Source organism: Rhinatrema bivittatum, chromosome 5 (assembly GCF_901001135.1).
Source record: "Rhinatrema bivittatum chromosome 5, aRhiBiv1.1, whole genome shotgun sequence".
Classification (NCBI taxonomy): Eukaryota; Metazoa; Chordata; class Amphibia; order Gymnophiona; family Rhinatrematidae; genus Rhinatrema; species Rhinatrema bivittatum.
In genome coordinates this window covers 259,566,409-259,592,502 of record NC_042619.1, presented here as the reverse complement: position 1 = coordinate 259,592,502, position 26,094 = coordinate 259,566,409, and the positions used below count along the sequence as shown (strand labels likewise).

At 45.7% G+C, this 26,094-nt stretch overlaps 1 protein-coding gene across 2 annotated transcripts in view; it reads left to right on the top strand.

The window, feature by feature from the left end:
• Positions 1-2,180: 2,180 nt before the first annotated feature.
• The window catches only part of BRF2 (BRF2 RNA polymerase III transcription initiation factor subunit), a 48,884-nt gene continuing 24,970 nt past the window's right edge, over positions 2,181-26,094 (top strand). The window contains exons 1-2 of one of the 2 annotated variants that reach the window (XM_029603896.1): positions 2,181-2,235; positions 2,662-2,824. In XM_029603896.1, coding sequence (XP_029459756.1) covers positions 2,671-2,824 — 154 coding nt within the window. In that variant the 5' untranslated portion in view covers positions 2,181-2,235; positions 2,662-2,670. Of the gene's footprint in view, positions 2,236-2,329; positions 2,350-2,661; positions 2,825-26,094 lie in introns of those variants that run through there. The other variant, XM_029603897.1, reaches the window with a different exon arrangement.

The following is a 26,094-nucleotide window of genomic DNA, read 5'->3' as shown; positions in this document are numbered from 1 at the left end:
CTCTCCTTCGCAAGTTTTGTCCGGGAGATGGCGGAAACCATTCCCTTCCAACTTTCAACAGAAGAGGGTGCCCGCCACAAGAGTTGGAGGTCCTATAGTTTGTGGACACTCCTAAGGAGAGGTGATGGCTGTCCCAGTGCATGAAGTTCTTCTGGACCTCCTTCACCGTCTCTGGGAACATCCAGGTACTTTGCCTCTGGGTCAGTAGGAAGACAGATGCCACCTACCTAGTACAACAGGCCCTAGGCTTTCAGAAGAGCCATTTGCCACACCAGTTGGTGGTAGCTGAATCAGCCCAGAAAAAGGCCAAGAGGACTCGCCCTCACTCCTCCGCCCCTCCAGAAAAAGACCAGAGAGCCTTAGATGCCAAAGGAATAAAGTCACTGAGGGCCACCCGATGCTTGATCTACTGCTGCGGGAACTCAGACCCCCAAAGCAGAATGGTGAATCAGTCCTAAAGGACTGTTGCATGGAGCACCCTCAGGACTCAGTCTATGATCTACCAGGAACTTAGGCATAAAGCCTTCCTGGGAGCAGTCTACTAGCTACAGCACCAGTCCACATATCTGCACCCTCTACTGGAGAGAGAGAAATATTGAAGAGTTGAAGGCAGCATCATACCTTTATAAGGAGAGTGAAGTCCGCTTTGAACTTTACTTTTACCATCTACCGGCAGATGGGCATAACCCACTTGTCTGGACTGGTCTGGCATGGACAATAAGGAAAAAATAGCTAGGAAAGCACTGAAAGCCCCACCAATCTCTTTTCCACATTTTAAAACAAGGGGAGAGGAGGCAGAGACAACATTAAGCTATTAGTGAACCAGCTACCTCTATATTCAAGTGCAGAAGTATGTGTGGTGTGGGCAGCCAGCTCAGTGGTTACCTTGGTTGCTGGATGTAGCAGACACAGCTCCTTTACTGCTGCTATTTCTACCCATACATTCAATTCAAGTGCACACTGACCCTGTCTCAGTCAACCCGGGGTAAGACAAAGGCTAGGACTCAAAAGGCAGAAGAAGGATGATGAGGAGTTGCTGTAGGCTACACAAACTGGAGCCGCTTTCCGTGCCCTGCATGTTACACATTAATTACCACACTCATGCTCATACTATAGCTAGGAAAAAGCATGCACGCTTATACTCTCAGAAAACAGTTCCTATATGTCTAAGAGCTATTACTCTGCTCTCAGCGCAGAATCCAAGTGCACTAAAGAATGATGCGAAGAAATAAGACAGAGAGCTCCCAGTCTCCACTTACGGATATACAAAAGGGAGTAGCGCTAAGATACCTACTTACCCACAACTAAACAAATAAAAGGTCCCCACACTCTTTCCCTGCTGAACTTTAATTCTAACAGAAGTTTACTCCAAAATAAACCGGATACAAAGAAAAATGGATTTAAACATTATTGTTTTAAAGTCATAACATCCCATATGAAAAAGAGAGCCCCTGACAGGAACAGGTCTGTAACGACGTTTCATTCCTGCCAAAAGGGGCGGAGAAAGTTAATCGTTGAAACAGGAAGTTACGTTTCCCGCTAGACCCTCTCTATCTATGTTGCTGCAAGTCTTGGGAAGGGAACGATTTCTTGCTGCGCAAGCGCTGGAACCTGCTTGAACGGGCCGTCGGCTGCCAGTAAGCAAAATGGCGCCGATGGCCCTTTGCCCTTTCCATGTGACAGGCTATCGGTGCCATTGGCCGCGTCTGTCACATGGTAGGAGCAATGGACGGCCCATTGCTCCTACCATGTGACAGACGCGGCCAATGGCACCGATAGCCTGTCACATGGAAAGGGCAAAGGGCCATCGGCGCCATTTTGCTTACTGGCAGCCGACGGCCCGTTCAAGCAGGTTCCAGCGCTTGCGCAGCAAGAAATCGTTCCCTTCCCAAGACTTGCAGCAACATAGATAGAGAGGGTCTAGCGGGAAACGTAACTTCCTGTTTCAACGATTAACTTTCTCCGCCCCTTTTGGCAGGAATGAAACGTCGTTACAGACCTGTTCCTGTCAGGGGCTCTCTTTTTCATATGGGTGCCATTGGCCGCGTCTGTCACATGGTAGGAGCAATGGACGGCCCATTGCTCCTACCATGTGACAGACGCGGCCAATGGCACCGATAGCCTGTCACATGGAAAGGGCAAAGGGCCATCGGCGCCATTTTGCTTACTGGCAGCCGACGGCCCGAGAACGGAAGATCGCTCCCAGGACCCCCACTGGACCACCAGGGAATTTCGGCAAGTATTTTGTGGGGGGTTGTAACGAATTAATTTGAAGGGTTGGAAGTGGGTTTGTTTGTTGTTTGTTTGGTTTTTTTTTTACAACCCCCCTCCCTTCCCCAGGGACTTTCGGTAAGTCTTGGGGTGCAACCGTGCGTCCACCTATAACTAGGGCTTATTTTTGAGTAGGGCTTATATTTCAAGCGTTACTCCAAAAATCCTGAAATCCAAGCTACGGCTTATTTTCAGGGTAAGGCTTATTATCGGAGAAACACTGTACCTGTGCAAAACCTGGGTGTATGGCACTATTTTCTACCTCTGTTCACCGTTAAATTGAAAAAAAGTAACCCTTTTCTTACAAAGAAGCTAATATGTACCGATGAATGAGCTCAAGAAGGTTGAATGCAATGACCAAAAAAAGATCTTATTGTGTTGTACGAGCAGAATCACAAGATGACAGACCACAAGCGATGTCCAGACTGTGGTTCCACAGATATAGTGGATGATGCTCATTACTCCCAGAACCAGTTGGTGTGTGCAGATTGTGGGTTTATACTGACGGAAGGACTCCTCACTTACACACATACAGAAGAAGGATTCTTACAAGGTCAGAAAATATTAAACCTATAAACTATAATTTATGGTATGGTAGACATGTATGAAGAGGGTTCTAAGATGTCTAAGCATCGCCAGTGCAAGAGTATTAGGCACCCTAGGTGAGCCTCCCCTCTCTATTGTGATGTAAATCTGATGAGTGTATAATTGGTGATCCTCATTGAACATGAATTTGGTTTTAGCAGAATATAAGAGACAGATACATTCTGGCAGCAGCTCCAACATAATGCTCCTTTCTTTGGTAGTATTGACTCTGGCCTAGTACCCCCTCTGTCACTCTGCCCTGCATCTCTTTGCTCTTCTCACCCCCCTTCACTTCATGCTTAGCATATCAGCATCACCCCACTCTTTGTCCTCTTTTTGCGATGCCAACATCATTCTTTTCACCCCATGCTTATCTGCCCCTCTCTTTCTCCATCATACCAACTGCTCAGCAATTTCTCTGTCTCCACCCTGACTCTCTCAGCATACATACCCTCTCCACCCCCATCCTCTCAGGGCACACACTGTTTTGCCACCCCACTATCCTCCCAGTACATTTTTGCCATCCAACCACCTATCCAGTACTTACTCTTTCTTCTGTCTCCACCTCTCCATGCTTACAGGCATTCATTCATTTCTCTCTCTCTCCCCCTCATAAAGTGGCAGCTGCAGGCCTCCACCTGCATTCTTCAGCCACTGGTGGAATGGACTCTGCCAGTGTACCTGGGCCTCTTACTGGTGGAATTTTGCCATCTTCAAAGTTTTGGGGATGGTTATTTTCAATGTGGTGTTTAGCAATATTGCTAAGGAATGAGGGAAACGTATGCTTGTTTGCAAATGATAAAAAATATCTAAGAGTAAACACACCAAAAAGGGTGAATAAAATGAAAATGGACCTGAAAGAATTGTCACAGGTTTGACAAATGTAGATCCAGTTGTAAAATCATACATTTTGGATGCAAAAGTCCTTTAGCCATATATCAATTAAAAGGACAAGAACTGGAAACTGTCAAACTAGATAGATATCTAAAGTAATCTTCCTCTTCATCCTGCCAGACCAATCCAGACAAATGGGATTTGTCCCTACTGCCAGCAGATGGAGGCAGGGGGGGGCACGTTGATTTGGCCCGATGTCCTCCCTAAATAGTCTTGTGCAGCAGGGAAGGCATCAGTAATTCTCTGCCTCCAGTAGATGGTAGATGTGTTCTGGTCCAGGAGGAAGGTGGAAAAACAAGACTCCTGGGACAAAAGCCTATGTCAGAGGCTGATTTCCCCATCAGAGGCCAAGGCCAAGAAGGGGACTTCTCCCAGGACGACAATAGAAAGTGGCTGCTCTTCCCTCCTCAGGGCAGTCAGGGCTGAGTCTTCCTTGTATTTCCCCTTCTGGCTAAAGAGGAGGTACTGTACCTTTAAAAAACAAACAAACAAACTAACATTGAGGACTCAGCCCATGGCAGAAAGTAGAGCAGACTGATAGAATACCACAAGGAAGACTTCCCCAGGTAATAGGAGCATGGCCACCAATGTATCACTTGTGGAGTGCGCCAAGTAACCAGCATTGCAAGTTCCTTTTGTAGGACCTTCAATTGAGGGGGGGAGGGGGAGTAAAAGCATTATCCATTAATTGCCAGTCTCTATCAGTCTCTAAAGTTAGAAGAGGAACAGCCCAAGAAAGAAGGATCAGGGGCAGCCTATTCTCATAGGGATTAAGAAATCATCTAGGGTATTCCTGGTGCTTGCAGCCATATCAGGCATGCTTGGGGCAGAATGGGATCGCCCAGATGCCTCCTTTAAATGCAGGAGAGCTATGGAAAGTCTATGTCCTGAAAGACCGGGAGTGACTTTAGATTCCCTAAGGCAGATGCAGCAGTAACAAAGAAGGCTACAATTCCAACTGATTCACAGGATATGAAAGTGGAGATCATTCGAAGTGGCCAGCTTATCAATCCAAGCAGTGATCCGTGGGAGAGATGTAGAACAGGCACTAGTAAATTGGATGTAGCAGGATCCATGGAGAGCCAAATTGGAACCCTCACAGGCCAGTTGGTAGGACCCAGAATATTTGGAGGCCAAGGTGGCTTTCGTGACAGATACTCTGTGTGACTTGATTAGGTCAAAGGCCAAGCAGGTAGCAGCGATAGTGTTGGCCAGTCTGAAGGACTGGACTGCAGACCCTGCATCCCAGGCCAGGCTGAGCAGGCTGCCGTTCATTGAAGAACTGGAGAAGTTGGTTAAACCCTGAGGGGAGTCAAAATCCCAGAGGCAACCAGAGGACATAAGTAATTTGTCCACACGAGGAGTTTTTGGTAAAGCCCGGCGTAAGGACAGTAGGCAATGTAGACCTTTCAGTGTGCAAAAATCCAAACTACTAAGGCAAGTGCAACCCTTTCAAGGGTGTAGGTGAAGTGCTGGAAATAAGGGCACTAGAGGAAAAAAACAACCCACCCCCCGTGATGGTGGGCAGGGCCACTCTTTGGTCCCTCTGCTAAGAGGTGCACACAGCAGTTTTACAGGGAGTGGGCCTGCATTAAAAGGGAACAGTGGGTCCTAGAGATCATTCAGTGAGGATGTGCCTTAGAGCTGAAACCCCCAACAAGAGATACCTTTCTCCCTCCCCTGTGCAGGTTACACAAAACGAGGCAAGTCAGGTAACAATAGACAGATTACTTTGTCTGCAGGCAGTGGTACTGTTATGAAAGAGGAATGGAGACAAGGAAGATAGTCAATCTACTTTGTGATTCCAAAACAGGAAGGGATATTTTGACCGGTTCAAAGGAGTCGTCAAGTTACTCAGGGTTCCATGCTTCTGTGTGGAGACTTTGAGGACAGTGATGAGAGCAGTTAGAAAAGGAGAATATCTGACAGCCTTGGACCTATCGCAGGCTTACCTCCACATCCCACTCAGAAGCCACCTTGAAGACGGAATTCCTAGGAGCTATTCAGCTAGGAGAATCTCAGAATAGCAGGCATTGGAGGGAGCCCTACCTTTCCCTTTCAAATGAAAAGGTCAAATCAGACCAGTTCCATCCTTCTTGCCAAAGGTGGTACCAAGTTTCCATCTGAATCAGGTAGTCTCTTTACCAGGTTTTAGGGAAAAAAAGGATGCCAAAGACTGAGGAGGGAACTCTGGTTCCTGGCTGTGCAGAGGAATCTGTTGAGGTACCTGGAAGTTTATGAATGATTTCCAGAAGTCAGATAACTTGTTTGTGTTTTTTTGCTAGGACCCACAAAGGGGAAGAAGCCTCAAAGGCTTCAATTGCACGATAGATTAAGGAAACGGAGATAGCATATATTCTGAAAGGGAAGCCGGTGCCAAAAGGCCTTAAGATGCATTCCACATGGGCTCAGACAGCATCCTGAGCAGACCACAGGCTGGTAACACCAACAGAAATCTACAGAGCAACTACATGGGCATCTATGTATTCATTTATGAAACATTACAGGTTGAATTTTTAGGACAAGGACACAGCCTTTGCCACAGGGATTCTGGAAGCTGCTCTAGGGTACTCCTGCCTTAGGTAATGCTTAGGTACATCCCACTTGTCTGGACTGGTCTGGCAGGATGATAAGGCAGGTTCAATTAGGTTCTTACCTGCTAATTGTCTTTTTGTGAGTCCTGACAGATTGGGGAGCCTCCTGCTGTGTGTGTGTGTGTGTGTGTGATTGGGAGACCGCATGCAAGTATAAGAGAGAGTCTGGGAGCCTGCTTGTGTGTGTGTGTGGGTTTGAGAGAGTGTATGTGCACATGTGTGTGTATTAGAGAGAGGGAGAAAGTAGAAAGTTTATGCACCCCCGTCTCTCCTGCTAATAATCCACGACAATCTTAGGAATACTGGAAATCAAACGTTCCAAAGTATGGAGAGCAGGGGATTTTTTTTTTCCCCCGCAGATAAGCAGGCTGAATTAGTCATGCTTTCTGGGGATGACCCTCTGGGACAGCTGGGCAGAGGTTGACAAAGATGACGGAGCTTTGTGTGTGGCTGCGCGTACTTTCCCACGCAGCGCCATTTTCTCCTCAGTCTGTTTCTTCCGCGCTGCAGGCTGCACGCGGAACTTTTTCTCTCCTCAGAGAGCACTGTGTTTGCAAAAAGAAAAAAAAAAGGATCGAAAATATGCCGCCACGGCCGCCTGGCTTTAAATTCTGCCAGTGCGGCAAAATAATGTCCGCTACCAATGGGTACAACTACTGCTATTTGTGTCTCAGCCCGGACCATGACCAGGTGGCATGTCAGGACTGCAGCCGCAAGTCCCCTGGGCCCAGCACCAACGCGCCACCAAGATTGCCTGACTACAAGAAGGTAACTTGGGGTCTTTTGCTGCCAGTTCAGAGCACCTGTCATCCCACTCCTCTCCGGGGCCTTGTCTGGACCATCTCAAGAAGTCTAAAAGGGCCTCCTTGATGAGACCACCGGATAAGCAGCGGGGCCAGGTGGGCAAAACCCCCACCTCTCAGTGCTCCTAGACCATCCAGATGCAAAAAGCATCAGGAGATGCACCGACGCATCCGCCACGGCACCCTGCGTCATCCGGTGCCAAAGCCCCGACAGCCATCCGATGCGTTGCGCCGCCCCACAAAGCATCACGTACGTCAAGCTCCAATAACGCATGTGTCAAAAATCAAAGTGCAAAGAGGATTTGATGCTCGATACACCGAAAGATGTCCGAATTGACTCAGGACGACTCATCAGCAAGAACACTGACGCAGACCCACGCTGCTCCATGCAGCTTGACGCAGAAATCGCCTGCAAGTGACAGGGATCCAAAATCCTCCAAGGATCCAGCCCCGGCCAGAGAACCAAATGGGGCTAAGCTCCCTGGCTTAGATCTCGTTTTCTCAGACAATGAACCGGCATCTGACTGGACCCACGGGCTCCTCTTGCTCCTTGGACCATATTTACTCTGATTTGTCTTTAATCTCCAGGCAGAAGAGATCAGTGGGACTTTGCAGGAACCCCTCTGAAAACGATACATGATCTGCTTTAACAGAACATGTGAAGATCCATCCCTGACTCGGACATCCTTCTGGCAGCATTACTGCCAAGGAACCCCGCGACAGAGGACTTTTCACCTTGCCCTGGGCGAGGGACCTTGGATTATCAGGTGATGCCTCAGATCTCTAAGATCCTGACCCAACTCTTCTCCTCCATGGAGGATCAAGGGAGCAGCAAGTTCTGTTCTATTCCAAATGAGGACTCCCCCCCCCCCCCCCCCCCCCCCCCCCCCCCCCCAGGGCGGGCCACCTTCACCTCCGCAAGAGGAAGTCAATCCCGACCCCCGATCCAGCAACCCGGCTTGTTTAAAACAGCTGAAAGGCAGCGGGTGTGAAGACAAGTGTGGCAATGACAGTATATGCCCTCTCTCCCCTCAGCTGGAGACAGTCTCTGTACTCCGCCAGGAAGGGCCAAGCTCAGGTAAGGCTTAAAAAAAAAAAGACAGAGTAGAAGGGTTGTTTGTAAGGTCTCCCCCTTCCTCCAGTCTCTATGCTCAGCATACCGTTCCGAGATAGAGGGCTCCTCTCTCTCACTTATCAGAGGTGAGTAAAAAAAACATTGGACTAATGGGCCCTGGAGTTGATACGAGAGGGATATGCGCTGGAATTTCAGTGTTCAGTGTTCCTCGAGACGTGTTCATGGTGTCTCCCTGCAGATGAAGCAGGTAGTGGAGTGTACATTATCAAGATTCCTCAGTCTGAGGGCTGTGGTTCCAGTGCCTACGTCTCAAGAAAATACGGGTCGATATTCCATTTATTTCGTTGTGCCCAAGAAGGAGGGCTCCTTTCGTCCCATCCTGGACCTCAAAGGGGTTTAGTTTAGTTTATTGTATTTCTATACCGTCACATCAGACGTGCCTTCACAACGGTTTACAGAGTTTAAAACATATAATAAATACAATACATTTATAAAATAGTAATAACTAACTCTGTTAAAAGTATGAAATAAGTTAGTTATTAAAAGCAGTAAAAGTAAAATAGGTCAATTAAAATATAAGATTAAAACAAATAATCAAAATCACAAAAACAGCAGACAAACCATAAAAGACTCAGCCCAATTAATTCAACAAAGCTGGTATAGCTGGTGTTTCTTATTTGTATCTTACTACAGTCTTCATTATTTGGTGTTCGATGTTAAAAGCTCATATTCGGTAAAAGCACATTTAAATAGCCAAGTCTTGAGGTCAGTTTTAAATTGTTTTTTTTCAGTACATAACCTCAAAGACGTTGGTAAGGAGTTCCACATTTTTGCTCCAGCGACAGACAATACGCGTTCCCTCACCTGGGTAAGCCTTGCCGATTTAATATTGGGAATTGATAACAAGCCCTTATTAGCCGATCTCAGGTCTCTCTGAGGTATGTGCAGGCGTAGAGATGTATTCAGCCATTCTGTTCGCTCCCCGTGAGCCGTCATTTGCAGGTGACTCATTTTCAAATGGAAACCATTGTGCTCAGTGATAATGGCTGTGCAGTTGGAGGAATTTCTGACCTTAGATCTGTCCGAGGTGAACCTGCATATTCCCATCTGACTAGAGCACCAACATTTTCTGCTATTCGCGGATTTGGGACACTATTATCCATTTCAGGCACTGCCTTTTGGTCTGGCCACCCACACCCAGAACCTTTTCCAAGGTTATGGTGGTGGTGGCAGCAGAGTTGAGGGAGGATGGGATCCTGATACACCTGTATTTGGACGACTGGCTGATTCTGGCCAAGTCTCTGGAAGAGAGCTACCTGGTGACCCACAAAGTGATTTCCCTGTTGCAGGGGCTCAGCTGGGTGGTGAACCTAGCCAAGTGCAGTCTTTATTTATTTAGAAACTTTTTTATACCGATATTAGTGGTTACATCATATCAGTTTACATCGAACTGCAGGTAGAAAGTACATAGAACAGGGAAGGGGAGGGGGACTGCAATTAAACCAGAAGTCAAGGGAAAGAAAAGGAGAGAGGAACTGGAAAATTTAACTGGCGAGAGACATGTTAACTTAAAGAATGTAACAATTAATGACTTAGAGGCAGTAATGAAGCGATGGGATTAGTGCGCAGGGGACCTTTTCTTGAATTTGATGGAGCAAGGCTCGAGGCGGAGATCCATAGGTAGCGAGCTCCAATGGGTGGGACCTGCAATGGAAAGAGCTCGATCCCTGGTGGAGGTGAGGTGTGCATTTTTAAGGGATGGGATGTGGAGAGTACCTTTCAGGGTTGCTCTAGTGGGGCGGTTGGAGGGGATGAAATGGAGAGGCTCGTCAAGCCAGTTGGAGTTGTGATTGTAGATGGATTTGTGAATAATTGTAAAGGTTTTGTAGAGGATGCGTGAGGGTATCGGGAGCCAATGGAGATCTTTAAGGATGGGGATTATGTGGTCGGATTTGCGGGTATTAGTAAGGATTCTAGCAACAGCGTTCTGCAGCATTTGTAGCAGTTTTATGGTAGAGTAGGGTAGAGTAGCAGTCTTTAGCCTTCTCAGACACTAGAGTATCTCGATGTTTGTTTGCTTCAGCAAGAAGCAGCTACCAAAATCAACAACCCACATAGAAAAAATTTATTTTACATTTATTTTCCTTTCTTCTTGTCTTCCATCAACTTATAAATCTCCAACCTAGATTACCAACATGATTCCAAGCGCTTTCTTCAAGACAAAAATTCTTTTCTACAAAAAACGTTTTATAGAGAAAAGTGGTCATTTCATAAAGTTTAAAGTTACCATCCAGGTTAACTTTATTACTATTTTTAATCATGAACAACCACCATCCCCCAATATTTTATTTACTATTTATTTAAAAATTATTTTTTGTAACTTTTTTTTTATAAAATTAAATTTTGTCAAAAATGAATTTTTGTCAAAGACAGATGGAACAGTCCGCTGCTGTCAACAAGGAACTCTTCGTTCTTCATACAACTGAGATCTAAATAGTTCATATGCATTCTCCCACAAACATCACGATTGCGGGACACGCTAGAGAGATAACGTTCCTGGATGGAATAAATGATAGCTTTATGGAGCAATTGGTTCAGGAACCAACGAGAGAGGGAGCAATTTTAGATCTAATTCTCAGTGGAGCACAGGACTTGGTGAGAGAGGTAGCGGTGGTGGGGCCGCTTGGCAATAGTGATCATAATATGATCAAATTTGATTTAATGACTGGAAGAGGAACAGTGTGCAAATCCACGGTTCTCGTGCTAAACTTTCAAAAGGGAAACTTTGATAAAATGAGAAAAATTGTTAGAAAAAAACTGAAAGGAGCAGCTACAAAAGTAAAAAATGTCCAAGAGGTGTGGTCATTGTTAAAAAAATACCATTCTAGAAGCACAGTCCATATGTATTCCACACATTAAGAAAGGTGGAAAGAAGGCAAAACGATTACCGGCATGGTTAAAAGGGGAGGTGAAAGAAGCTATTTTAGCCAAAAGATCTTCATTCAAAAATTGGAAGAAGGATCCAACAGAAGAAAATAGGATAAAGCATAAACGTTGGCAAGTTAAATGTAAGACATTGATAAGACAGGCTAAGAGAGAATTTGAAAAGAAGTTGGCTGTAGAGGCAAAAACTCACAGTAAAAACTTTTTAAAATATATCTGAAGCAGAAAGCCTGTGAGGGAGTCAGTTGGACCGCTAGATGATCGAGGGGTTAAAGAGGCACTTAGAGAAGATAAGGCCATAGCAGAAAGATTAAATTATTTCTTTGCTTCGGTGTTTACTGAAGAGGATGTTGGGGAGGTACCCGTAATGGAGAAGGTTTTCATGGGTAATGATTCAGATGGACTGAATCAAATCACGCTGAACCTAGAAGATATGGTAGACCTGATTGACAAACTGAAGAGTAGTAACTCACCTGGACCGGATGGTATACACCCCAGAGTTCTGAAGGAACTAAAAAATGAAATTTCAGACCTATTAGTAAAAATTTGTAACCTATCATTAAAATCATCCATTGTACCTGAAGACTGGAGGATAGCTAATGTAACCCCAATATTTAAAAAGGGCTCCAGGGGTGATCCGAGAAACTACAGACCGGTTAGCCTGACTTCAGTGCCAGGAAAAATAGTGGAAAGTGTTCTAAACATCAAAATCACAGAACATATAGAAAGACATGGTTTAATGGAACAAAGTCAGCATGGCTTTACCCAAGGCAAGTCTTGCTTCACAAATCTGCTTCACTTTTTTTAAGGAGTTAATAAACATGTGGATAAAGGTGAACCGGTAGATGTAGTATACTTGGATTTTCAGAAGGCGTTTGACAAAGTTCCTCATGAGAGGCTTCTAGGAAAAGTAAAAAGTCATGGGATAGGTGGCGATGTCCTTTCGTGGATTGCAAACTGGCTAAAAGACAGGAAACGGAGAAGTAGGATTAAATGGACAATTTTCTCAGTGGAAGGGAGTGGACAGTGGAGTGCTTCAGGGATCTTTATTGGGCCACTTACTTTTCAATATATTTATAAATGATCTGGAAAGAAATATGACGAGTGAGATAATCAAATTTGCAGATGACACAAAATTGTTCAGAGTAGTTAAATCACAAACAGTTTGTGATAAATTGCAGGAAGACCTTGTGAGACTGGAAAATTGGGCATCCAAATGGCAAATGAAATTTAATGTGGATAAGTGCAAGGTGATGCATGTAGGGAAAAATAACCCATGCTATAATTACATAATTTTTGGTTCCATATTAGGTGCTACAACCCAAGAAAGAGATCTAGGCGTCATAGTGGATAACACATTGAAATCGTCGGTTCAGTGTGCTGCGGCAGTCAAAAAAGCAAACAGAATGTCGGGAATTATTAGAAAGGGAATGGTGAATAAAATGGAAAATATCATAATGCCTCTGTACCGCACCTTGAATACTGTGTACAATTCTGGTTGCCGCATCTCAAAAAAGATATAATTGCAATGGAGAAGGTACAGAGAAGCGCTACCAAAATAAGGGGAATGGAACAGCTCCCCTATGAGGAAAGACTAAAGAGGTTAGGACTTTTCAGCTTGGAGAAGAGACGGCTGAGGGGGGATATGATAGAGATGTTTAAAATCATGAGAGGTCTAGTACGGGTAGATGTGAATCAGTTATTTATTCTTTTGGATAATAGAAAGACTAGGGGGCACTCCATGAAGTTAGTATGGGGCACATTTAAAACTAATCGGAGAAAGTTCTTTTTTTACTCAAGGCACAATTAAACTCTGGAATTTTTTGCCAGAGGATGTGGTTAGTGCAGTTAGTATAGCTGTGTTTAAAAAAGGATTGGATAAGTTCTTGGAGAAGTCCATTACCTGCTATTAAGTTCACTTAGAGAATAGCCACTGCCATTAGCAATGGTAACATGGAATAGACTTAGTTTTTGGGTACTTGCCAGATTCTTATGGCCTGGATTGGCCACTGTTGGAAACAGGATGCTGGGCTTGATGGACCCTTGGTCTGACCCAGTATGGCATTTTCTTATGTTCTTACTTAGCTTTTACTCAATCCACATTGAAAGATGCCGAAACATCCATTCACAGCAGCGTGTTAGCCCGACATGGCCAGGATTCGAAGAAAATCTTCATCAGGGGAAAACCGCTTGCCCACCGCTCCACTCTGCTCAAGAATGTAGATCATTACTCTTGTCTATTCCTTTCTTTCATAATTTCAAACTGCCCACTCCACATTGCAATGACTTTCTTTTTCTCAAAAATGGCGAACCTATATGCCCATCCGTAACGTCCTCATTTAAAGGGACTACATCATGTGACACCGTCCTGACATAATAGAGAACAGCCTCCCCCTTTCATTCCAATTAGAGTAACGATAACCAGTCCACCTGGTCATTTAATCCAAACGGGGCTTCTGTTTTAAGTTTATGGATCCATAATTGTTCTCTATAGTTCAACAGCGCTGCCATATCCGCAGAAGCCACTGTACTCTCCACTTTCTTGATCACAGTCCACTTAAGATCCGCAAAACTGTGCTCTTGCTCAATACAGTGTTCTAGCAACGGTGCTGTCAATACCTTGTTGTTAATTCTGGACCTATGTTCCATCAATTGTATTTTCACAGTCCTCTAAGTCCGTCCTACATAAACTTTCGGGCATCCACAAATGATTGCATAAATCACATTGCTTGTATTGCAATCAGTCCAGCAAGTATGGCTCACCTTCAAGCCAGTATTGGGATCAACCCAAACATCGCCTTCAATGGCATTCTCACACACTGTACAGGCTCCACATTTCAAATGTCCTCCTTCTCGAGGCAGGTTAACTTTGCTGCTCATGCTAGCCTTCACCACCTTATCTCGAATATTTGGGCCATGTGTAGTGGCAAACATAGGCATCCCCACAAACGCATGTACAACCTTCAACCTGAAGATTAAATGAATAAATGAACTTATCACAACTACAGACTATAACTAAGAAGTTAAACGTAAAACAGAACAGTAAATAACTAACATTTGATTCCCCTATGTTTAACAACAGTTTGAACCTTTTTTGAAACTCTGTTTATCCCTTAACATTGTAACCTTCATATTTGTAAACCATTATGATGGATTTATGATAAATTCGAATGACGGTATATAAATCCTGATAAATAAATAAATGTTAACCCAGCACATGCCAATGTTTCTTAACCGAAGCAAATATGGCAGGAGCTGAAGTACTCTGCTGTAGTACATACACCAATCGGTCTTGTTCTTTATGAGAATGATATTGTAACAGCTGTGTCTGGTCACTAAATCTCGCTCTTTTTATATGCCTGCTGAATCACTTTGGAGGGATACCCCCAAGTTTTAAAGCTCTCCATCAATACACCCGCTTGAACCTCAAACTCCTCTTTCGAGGAACATATCCGTTTAATCCTGAAGAATTGGAAGACATGTAATCCTCTTTTAAATGAAGTGGCATGGTGACTATGATAGCGTAGGAGATTATTTTTATCTGTCTGTTTTCTATTTACCGTCGTAATTTGCTGATCTTGAATTTTTACCAAGACATCAAGATAGCCAATGCAGTACTCACTATACTGGTGTGTGAACCGTAAATTCTTATCCAAAGAATTTATCCATACCATAAATTCATCTAAAGACTCTTAAGAAGATTGCCAAACTATAAACACATCGTCTGTGTAGCGATACCATGTAATGATCTTTGACCACCACTGAGAAGCATAAATGTACTTTTCTTCAAAGTTAGACACATATAGATTTGCTACTGACGGTGCAAGTGATGATCCCATGGGTATATAATAGTAATAAAGTTAACCTGGATGGTAACTTTAAACTTTATGAAACGACCACTTTACTCTATAAAAATTTTTTTGTAGAAAATAACTTTTGTCTTGAAGAAAGCGCTTGGAATAATGTTGGAGATTTATAAATTGATGGAAGACGAGAAGAAAGGAAAATAAATGTAAAAAAAATGTTTTCTATGTGGGTTGTTGATGTTGGTATTTGTAGAATTACTTACATCGGTGGATCTTGGGGTTGGTGTGTCAACACGAAGCAGTGCAGGTGCGTCTCTTAATGAACACTCAGGTCGATGCAATACAGTGCGCTCAGCCGCGTGCACTGTTTAACCCGTGGGTGGACACGTGTTTTAGACGTGCGCCCACGACCTCTTATGCTATAAGGGGATTAGTGCATCCAAAACGCGCGTCCGACCCCCCTGCAAATCTAATAGCACTCATCACATGCAAATGCATGTTGATGAGGCTATTAGCTTTTCTCCCCGATTCAAAAAAAAAAGAGCACCCAATGCGCACTTTTTTACCCTCAGAAATTAACGCCTACCCAGAGCAAACGTTAATTTCTGAGCAGCCCAAAAAGTACTGCTTTTCTGTACTTCCTCCAACTTAATATCGTGGTGATATTAAGTCGGAGGAACAAAAAGGATGAGAATGTTTAAAAAAAATAATTATTATTTAAGTGTGCCAGCGTTCAGGTTAGGAAAGTGACGCTAATTAACGAGCATCCATTTTCCTAACCCGTGGCTGTGCACAGGTTAGGAAAATGGACGCTCGTAAAATTGAGCATCCGTTTTCCTAACTCGCTGACAGCCATCTCTCCTGGGCACCTGCTGCCAAGGAGGCACTAGAGGCGTACATTTGTCCTTAGTGCCTCCTTTTTAGTGTGACCCCTTATTTAAATATTTGATTGCACGGCCAGGAGAGGTGGCTGGGCACGCGTTACGAAAGCGGGCTTTGAGCACCAGTTTTCTGCACAGATTTACTGGATCGGCCTACATATAAGCCTGACAGTATGGTCCTATCTTCAAGTACTCGGTTTGATGGCAGCAACCCTGGAAGTGGTGCCATGGGTGAGGGCGCATATGCATCCTCTTCAGCACTCCCTGCTGTCTTGTTGGAGCAACAGTTTCAGGACTATTCGATTTGGCTCCACCTACCGATGGAAGTCTGCTCTCAACTACAGGGTGGTTACAAGTGGATCATCTAAGAAAAGGAATTTCCCTAAAATCACCGGACTGGTTAGTGCTCACGACAGATGCAAGCCTCCAGGATTGGGGAGCTCACTTTCAGGAATTGACGGTGCAAGGGCGCTGGAGTGCAGAAGAGTCTCTCTCTGGAAGCCTGGATGGTTCAGTTGGTGTGCTTGCAGCTCAGCGGCAGGTTGCAGGTCGAGTGATCTGGATAATGTCAAAAAATGCAACGACAGTGGCGTACATCAATCGGTAGGGAGGAACAGAGAGCCAGCAAGTCTAACAGGAGATAGACTAACTTATGGAATGGGCGGAAGTGCATTTTCAGGAGATCTCGGCCTCGCACATTGCAGGAAAAGAAGATATATAAGAGCAGACTTTCTCAGCAGGGAGAGTCTGGACCCAGGAGAATGGGTATTGTCAGATAAGGCATTTCAGTGATAGTGGATCGCTGGGGCCTTCCATTTGTAGACCTGCTGAAGACTTCTCACAATTCGAAGGTTCCTCGATTCTTCAGTTGCAGGAGAAATCCAAAGTCATTGGGTATTGATGCTCTTATGCAGGAATGGCTGGAGGACAAGCTGCTGTATGCCTTTCCCCCCGGGGCCATATTGGGCAGAATGGTTTGAGAGTTGATAATCACAGAGGGATGGTGCTCTGGTGGCACCAGATTAGCCCAGGAGACCATGGTATGTTGGATCTGCGAAGGCTCCTGGTAGTCTCCCCCCCTCCAGTTTCCAGCGCACAGGAATCTGTTGAGGCAGGGTCCTGTTCTTCATGAAGGTCTGACTCAATTTTTTCTTATGGTATGGCCCTTGAGAGGGCTCACTTACTGAAGCGTGGATATTCTACTGTGTTGATTGCCACTTTGATATGAGCAAGAAAGTTTTTTCCACTTCTTAACCTATGTATGGGTTAGGCGAATGTTTGAGACTTGGTGTGAAAATCGAGGTGTTCTTCCTCGTTCGGTTAAGATCCCGCTCATTTTAAAGTTTTTACAGAATGTATTGAATAAAAGGTTGGCCCTTAATTCCTTAAAGGTATAAGTAGTGGCTCTAGTTGTTTCAGGGATCAGGTGAATAGTGTCCCTTGTCAGCTCATCCAGATGTGGCCCGTTTCTTGAAAGAAGTGAAGCATTTTCGTCCTCCCTTGCAGTTACCAATGCCCTTGTGGAGTCTTAATCTGGTTTTGGATTTCTTAGTGGGCCCTACATTCAGCCCGATGCGTAACCTTTCCTTGTGGTTACTGACCTTGAAAATGGTGTTTGTGGCGATTTGTTCTGCGCGTCGAATTTCTGAGCTTGCAGGCCTTGTCTTGCCGGGAGTCGTTCCTTCGAGTGACTCCAGGGGCGATATAGCTGCATACTGTTCCTTTTTGCCAAAAGTGGTCTCAGATTTTCACTTGAATTAGTCCAGTTCCCTGCTGTCTCTAGATAGGACTATAGCTTGTTGCAAACCTTGGATGTTAAGAGACACATCGTACAGTATCTGGAGGTTTCTAAACCTCTCAGGAAGATGGATCGCCTGTTTGTCCTCCACGGTGGTAGTAAACAGGACGAGCCAGCTTTGCGGGCTATAATAGCTCGCTAGATTTAAAGAGGTAGTCACAGCCACGTATGTGCATGCTGAACAGCCGTTGCCTAGTCAGGTTAGGGCTCATTCCACTAGGTCTCAGGCAGTGTCAAGGGCAGAAGTTAGATTATTGTCTCCCGTTGACATTTGCCGAGCTGTGATGTTGTCCTCCTTACACATCTTTTCCAGGAATTATTGTCTGGATGATCAGGCCCGAGAGGTCGCAGCCTTTTCACGTGCGGTTTTGACTGGACCACAGGCATCCTCCCACCCTATTCGGGAGTAGCTTCGGGGATATTCTACTAGTTCTGGATCCATCTGACTAGATGCTAAGCATTGAGAAATTACTACTTACCTGATAATTTCCTTTTCTTTAGGATAGTCAGATGAATCCAGCTTCTCACTATTGGCTGCCGAATGATTGGGCTATGGTCCTCCTGCGTGGCTACGTGTTCCAGGGGTTGATGGTAAGTGTTAGTCCAGTCCCTAGACTAGTGTTGATGCATTCTTTGTCCAAGCTCAGTGTTTTCTGTTGGCTGAGTACTGAAATGGTTATTTGTTATTAATCAAGTTTTTGCTAATCTGTCTACAGTTGGCTTTTGAAGAGAATACTGGCAGGCTGATGTCACTGCTGAGTATGTATCCTGTGATGTTAGCTTTGCTCCATTTCCATCTGCTGGTAGAGGTGCATAACCCACTGGTTCTGGATTCATCTGACTATCCTAAAGAAAATGAAATTATCAGGAAAGTAGTAATTTCTCATTGGCCTAGAGAGGTCTAGAACAGGTAAATGTGAATCGTTATTTACTCTTTCGGATAATAGAAGGACTGGGGCACTCCATGAAGTTAGCAAGTAGCACATTTAAAACTAATAGGAGAAAATTATTTTTCACTCAATGTACAGTTAAGCTCTGGAATTTGTTGCCAGAGGATGTGGCTAGTGCAGTTAGTGTAGCTGTGTTTAAAAAAGGTTTGGATGGCTTTGCCATGGCAGCCGCGTTCCACGTGGGGTTTGTTTTCCTATTTTCCCATTGTCCTCCACACCACCTTGAAGGTATGGTCCCACTGGAAGCTTTGTCTAGTGGGTAAGGGTACTCTTACGTTGCTGACCCATCTATTCACAGACTTCGTTCTACCCCCTGCGGCTTCTACCACAGCTTCCCAGGGATGGTATTCGGCGGGCATGGTCACGATAGCTCATGTGGTGGCGCAAGGGAAATTACTGACAGCGGAGGAACTGGGTACCCGATATCATTTACCAGATGTTGATTTCTTATTGTACGCTAAACTTTCTTATTTGCTGCGACGGGCGCTTAGGGCGGGCACAGCCCGGCTTACTAGTTCATTGTTTGAGTCCTATTGCCTTAATTCTACCATGTTGAGGGGTATCATCTCAAAGATTTATGCTCTACTCAACAGTAGGCAACGGGGACACTTTACACAGCAGGCAGCTTGGACGGCTGATTTTGGCCGGACACTGTCGGATGAGGAATGGGACACTGTGTTCCTCCATGCTTCTAAATGCTCCATCTCTGCCGGGTTGCAGGAAAATTGCCACAAAATGATATATAGATGGCATTACACACCCGATCGTTTACATCGGTTTGCCCCCTCTGTATCAAATCTCTGCTGGAGGGGGTGTGGGATGTTGGGCACATATTTTCACGTATGGTGGCAATGCCCGCAGATTCGTGAATTTTGGGTATCACTGGAAGTGTGGATAACAGAATGCCTTAAGATTGCTGTTCACTTAGAACCTTGGCATGCCTTATTGACATTACCTATTGAGGAGTTGGATAAGTTTCAGTGTCGGTTAGTACAGCAGGTTTGTGTTGCAGCGCGCTCGGAGATAGCTAAGCTTTGGAAGCAGCAGAATCCACCTAGCCTAGCACAAGTGCACGCGCGTCTGCACACCTATTATCAATTGGGTCGCCTCACGGCCGTGCATTATGACAGACTAGGAGCCTTTCAGAAAACGTGGGCTCCTTATGGTGGGTGGTTGGGTACTCTTTCCACTCCAAGCTCTTGTTAAGGGATTACCTAATTCTTTTCTCTTCTACTTCGGCGATGTTAAAGATTCAGTAACTCATGCCCTTTGACGTATTGTTCTCCCTTTAGTGTATGTAGAGGATGCTTCACGGACCCATTATCCCCTTTTTCGTCTATCTCATTTGTTTGTATTTATCCTTTTGTTGTTGTTGTACATACGTTGCAAGGGGAGGGGGGTGGTAGGTAGGGAATGCGCTATGTATTCTAATTCAGTACATTATGTAACTAGTTAAGTGCATATCATGTTGAAAAACGGATTTAGACGGTGTTATTGTTATACGCTTTTCTTTATTATTTTGTTGTAAGTGATGTATACATTCACCTGTTTGAGTCAATAAAAATTTTGAAATACAAAAAAAAAAAAAAGGTTTGGATAAGTTCTTGGAGGAGAAGTCCATTAACTGGTATTAATCAAGTTGACTTAGGAAATAGCCACTGGCATCAGTAGCATGGGATCTACTTAGCGTTTGGGTACTTGCCAAGTACTTGTACCCTGGATTGGCCACTATTGGAAACAAGATGCTGGGCTTGATGGCCCCTTGGTCTGACACAATACGGCAATTTCTTATGTTCTAAATTTCTTGTGGCCATGCTGCCTTATATTCTGCCCAGGATAAGGCCGTTGCTCTGGTAGAGTGTGCCCTCAACCCCTCTGGGATTTTCCTCCTTTTTAGAATATAAACTGAGGCAATTGTCTCCTTAATCCAGCTGCCTATGGATGATTTTAGATGCTGGTTCCCCCCTTCCAGGGGCCCAATATAGTATAAAACGCCTGTGACTTTCGGAACAAATTTATGACCTTCAGGTATCATAGCAGTGCTCTACATATGTCCAAATAATTTAAATCTATATTCTTTCCAAAGCATTCAAATGCTTTATAGAAGAGCAGGTAGTCTGATTTAGATAGAATCCTAGTATCACCTTATGCAAAAGGTCTGGCCCTGGGCAAATTAGGATCTTCTCTCTAGAGATTACCAGGTACAGATCCCAAAGGAACTCAGTCTTGAGCATGAGCTCCTTCACTATGGCTTTTTTAAGGGATTCAAATGGGGCTGCTGTCAGTCTCTTTAGGACCAAGTTTAGATCTCATGCTGGAAACAGTGAATAGAGTGGAGGGCATACATGTTTTACTCCCCTAAAGAAACAAACTGTATCTGGATATGCTGTCACCAAGTACCCCAATCTGGCCCTTATAAAAGGAAAGGCTGCCACCTGTATCCTGAGTGAGTTTAGGGCTAGCCCATCCTGTGAAAACTTCAGTATTGAGGGCATCTGTGTTCTAAAATGACGTCAACACTTTCTCTTGACTCCAGGCTTCTAATATCTTCTACATGCTAGTGTATGCCAAGAAGACAAATCTTTTCCTCGCTCTTAATAGTGCTCTGGAGTACCACTTCCTGCATAGGTTTGCCCTCTCAAGAGCCAAGCTGTAAGACAGAATGGGACTGGATCCTGCAGAGGTACTGGCCCCTGGTCTGTACAAAATTATGGGGTGCCCATTTGCAGTCTGACTAGCTCTGCATACTGAGGCTGTCTGGCCTAATCCAGACACACCAGTATGACAGGACCTGGATGCTCTGCAATTCTTCAAAGTATCTGCCCTACCAATGGCAAGGGATGAAACACATAACAGAGAATATCCTGTGGCCATGGCAGTGACAGAGCATCCACTCCCATAAGCCCCGATTCCTTTCTGCAGCTGAAAACATTTTCTGCCTTGTCTTTCTCCTGTGTTGCCATGAGATTCTATTGTGGGTTACCTTGCTTGTTCACAATCTGTGCAAAAGCCTCCTCTGCCCACTGCCATTCCCCTGGATCTAGGGTCCTTCAAGTTAGGAAGTCTACCTTCTTGTTCCTGCAATATGCATTGCCGACAGGCCTTTGATGTGATCTTCTGCCCACTTCATTAACAGTGCTGCTTCTTACTTTGTGTGAACTTCTTGTGCCTCCTTGTTCGAGTTGTCCGACAAAACTTGGAACGCCTTCCCTTTCACCTTTGGCAAGAATTTGATAACAGCTAACCTGGTTACTCTGGTTCCCAACCTGTTTATTGGCCACCTCGCTTCCCTTGGGGTCCAACACCCCTGTGCTACCTGCCTTTCACAATATGCTCCCCATCCCCTCAGGCTTGCATCCATTGTGACTATGATTCTCTCTAAGGGCTCTAGGCTGACCCTTCTCCACATATTGGGTTTGGTTAGCCACCAATCCAGACTCCTCTTGACTTGTTTTGATAGCACCAAAGGTCGGTCGAAGTCTTGACTTGGGATAGGCTACTATCCCAATAGAGCTTTTTTCTGGAAGCGTATATGAGTTCTTTCCCAGTGATTGTAGGCAGACCTAGGCTGTGAATGTCCTGGACTTCCTTAGCTCTCTCACATGCCTCTAATTTGACAACTCTCTTGGATGTCATGAATATTATCCCCGTCTTTGTGACTATGAGGGCTGAAATTTACACCCAGCCCAACTTTTCCGGTCCTGATGCCAGTCACCAATCCACCTCAAGGGTCCAAAGAGGATCTGGCCACCCTTCCTTCCTCCCAGTGTTGGCATTGGCAATGTTTGAGGAGGAGCTGGAGCATTGAGTCCAGCTAGCTGTGGAGCAGGTGCTGCAGGGTCTTTGTCCTGTGGCACTGACTTGGTGCTGCCCATCCTCAAACTACTTCTGGAGAAGCTCAACATGCTCATCAGTTCTTTACTGACCCAGCTGGCATCTGTCCCAGGACAGCATCGGTGCCCGGTGGGGCATCGCTTCTCCATACCAATATGGTGGTCATCGCCGGTTCCTCCAAGGAAGAAGTTCCACTGAAGCCAGCAGAGATGCCAAGGCCTATCTCCCCCCCCCCCCCCCCCCCCCCCCCCCCCCCCCCCCGTCCATGTTTACCGGTGCCTTTATCTATGGACGAAAGCCAAGCAAGTAGGGCTTACAGTGAGGATGAGGAACCTTATGACTCCTGGGGGATGTCATTTCGGAGCCCTACTCTGAGGGTCTCCCTTCAGACCCTTCTTCTCCAGAGGAGGGAAGGAAGTCTCCACCTAAGGACAACCTTTGCAGGTTTTGTGAGGGTGATGGTGGAAGCCATCCCATTTCATTTATTAAAAGAGGAGCTTGAGATCCTCCATTTCTTGGAGTCTCCTAAGAAAATCATGGCTGTCCTGGTATACGAGATTCTTAAGGAGCTGCTGCTGAGGATATGGGAACACCCCCTCACCGTGCCTCCTGTTAATAAGAAGGCAGACAGGGTCTGCCTCATCCAGAAGGCTGCCAGATTCGATAAGCGTCAGTAGCCCCACCAGTCTGTGGTGGTCAAATCTGCTCTCAAGAGGGGCAAGCGCTTTCAGACTCATTCTTCAGTGCCTTCTGGGAAAGGTCCACAGAGCGATGGACGCTCTTGGGAGACAGGTATTTCAAGGCACCATGCCTACTTTGCTGCCTACCAGCTCTAAATGAGTCTGTACTCGCGGGACATCTGGAAGCAGGTGCAGGAGGTGACCAAGCAGTTGCTTCAACAGCAGCAGCAGCACACTCCCATGTCGCTGGTGCATAAGGCCTGGAATGTGGAAAGCACAAGATCTGTGCGACCTATGATGTTTTCGAGACGGCAAAGAGAGTCTCTACAGCAAGAATCAGTGCCTGCAGAATGGCATGGCTGCAGGCCTTTGATCTCTGACCAGAGGTACAGGAATGACTCGCTGATGTGCCATGTATGGGGAGAGTCTCTTCAGAGATAGGGTGAGGAATGCTGTGGTCCAAATTCAGGACCACCATGAAAATCTCCAACAACTCTCCGCCAAAACTCCAGATCCATCCTCCTCTTCTAGGAGGCGAGCGAGACAGGGGCCAAGTCTTTCTTTTGCCAAAGGAAGTACGATCCTCTGCTCTCTCACTCCCATCAACACCAACAGGGCTCCCGCGTCTGTCCTAGGCAGCAGAGAGCCCCTATCCCCAGCCAGCTTCTCAGTCAACTCCAGGGATGGGATTTTGACTGGGTCTAGGGAGTGTAGGCCAGTGGCCTGTATCGGGATGTTGGACCCTCCAGTCAAGGGCAGGCTGCAGTTCTTTGCAAACTAGTGGCCAGTATAACCTCGGACCAGTGGTTATGTCCACTGTTCGTCAAGGGTACCAATTGCATCTGTTGGGTTTCCCGCCAAATTGCTCTCCATGTCCATTTTGGGGGCTGGTAGCGTATCATGAGGTATTACTAGCAGAGCTCTCCTCCCTTTTTAACAGCCAGAGCGGTCGAGCCCATACCACCAGGGCAAAGAGGGCAGGGATTCTATTCCAGGTACTTCCTGATTCCAAAGAGAACAGGAGGACTCTGTCCCATCCTAGACCTGAGGGCCTTGAACAAGTCTCTAAAAAAGGAAAAGTTCAAGATGATTCCCCGGGCACCTTGATCCCCCTTTTGCAAAAAGGGGACTGGCTATGCTCCCTTGAGCTAAAGGACTCATACACTCATATTGAGATCTTCCCTGGTCACAGGAAGTATCTCCGATTTGTGGTGGGGAAAACAAGCACTTCCAGTACCGGGTGTTGCCATTCAGGCTAGCGTCTGCCCCACAAGTCTTCACAAAATGCTTGGCTGTGGTGGTTGTTCAGCTCCGCAGGCTGGAAGTATACGTTTTCCCTTATCTGGACTATTGGCTGGTCAAAAGCACGTTTCAGGCAGGGGCCGCCAGGTCCATACGCTTGACCATCCGGGTGTTGGAGTCACTAGGGTTTGTTGTCAACTACCAAAAGTCCCATCTCAGCCCATCACTTCAATTGGACTTCATAGGAGCCATGTAGCCCTGCTCAGGCCAAGGCTTTCCTACCTTGCCAGAGGACCATCACCTTGAAAACCATCGCAGCATAGACTCAACCGAGCCAGCAGGTATCAGCTTGGCACATGTTGAGGCTGTTGGGCCATATGGCTGCAACTGTCCATGTCACTCACTTGGCACATTTACACATGCGCAGAGCCCAATGGACCCTGAGATTGCAGTGTCGCCAGGCCACTCAGAGCCTCCAGGATAGCATCAGAGTCACCCTGTCTCTCCGGAACTCATTGTCCTGGGGGCAGGAACTTTCAAATCTGGAACAGAGGGAACTATTTTCTACCTAAATTATCCTATCCATGGATGCGTCCACCCTGGGGTAGGGAGCTCATGTAGATGAGCTCAGCACCCAGGGTCTCTGGTCCACTCAGGAACAATCTTGTCAAATCAACTTCCTGGAAATTCAGGTAATCAGATATGCGCAATGGGCTTTCAGAGATTGGCTGTCCAACAAATTTGTCCTGGTCTAAACCGACAACCAGATAGCTATGTGGTATGTCAACAAGCAGGGAGCCATAGGATCATACCTCTTGTGTCAGGAAGCAGTCTAGATGTGGTCGTGGGCCCTGTCCCACAGGATGGTGCTCAGGGCCATGTACCTGGCCAGGACGGAGAATGTGGTAGCAGACAGGCTGAGTCAAACCTTCAGATTCCATGAGTGGTCCCTGGATCAGGGGGTAACGAATCGGATATTCCACCTCTGGGGGAGGCTGGACGTAGATCTGTTTGCATCCCCTTGCAACAGAAAGGTCCCTCGATTCTGCTCCCTGTACAGGTCATATGGCAAGCCAGCCTTGGATGCTCTTGCTCATCATTGGGGCAAGAGTCTTCTGTATGCGTATCCTTCTATTCCATTAGTGGTGAACACCCTCTTGAAGCTTCTTGAGGACAGGGGGACTATGATCCTCATAGCCCCTGACTGCTGAGACAGGTCTGATTTCCACTCCTATGGGATTTGTCCATCTGGAGACCAATCAGTCTGGGTACTTCCCCAGATCTCATCTCGCCAATATCAAGGCAAGCTACAGCATCCCAACCTCCAGGCCCTGCCACTCTCAGCCTTGGATGTTGAGAGGATAATTCTGCAGCCATTTGATCTTTCAGAGAATGTGGCTTCTAGAAAGCCTTCAGCTAGAAAGTCCTATGGACTGAAGTGGAGGAGGTTTTCCATGTGGTGTGAGCAGAAGGCCCTAGATCCATTCTCCTGCTCCACACAAAAACGGCATGATTACCTTCTACACCTATCTATCGGAAGCTGGCTTAAAGAACAACTCCATTAGAGTTCATCTTAGTGCATTTGGCGCATATTTATTTATTTATTTATTTTTAATTTTTATATGCCGGAATTCCTGTATACAATACAAATCAATCCGGTTTACAATAAACAATAAGTTACCCTGGTTGGGGCGGTCCGACCTGGGCTTATTACAAGGAACATTGATATATACCAAGG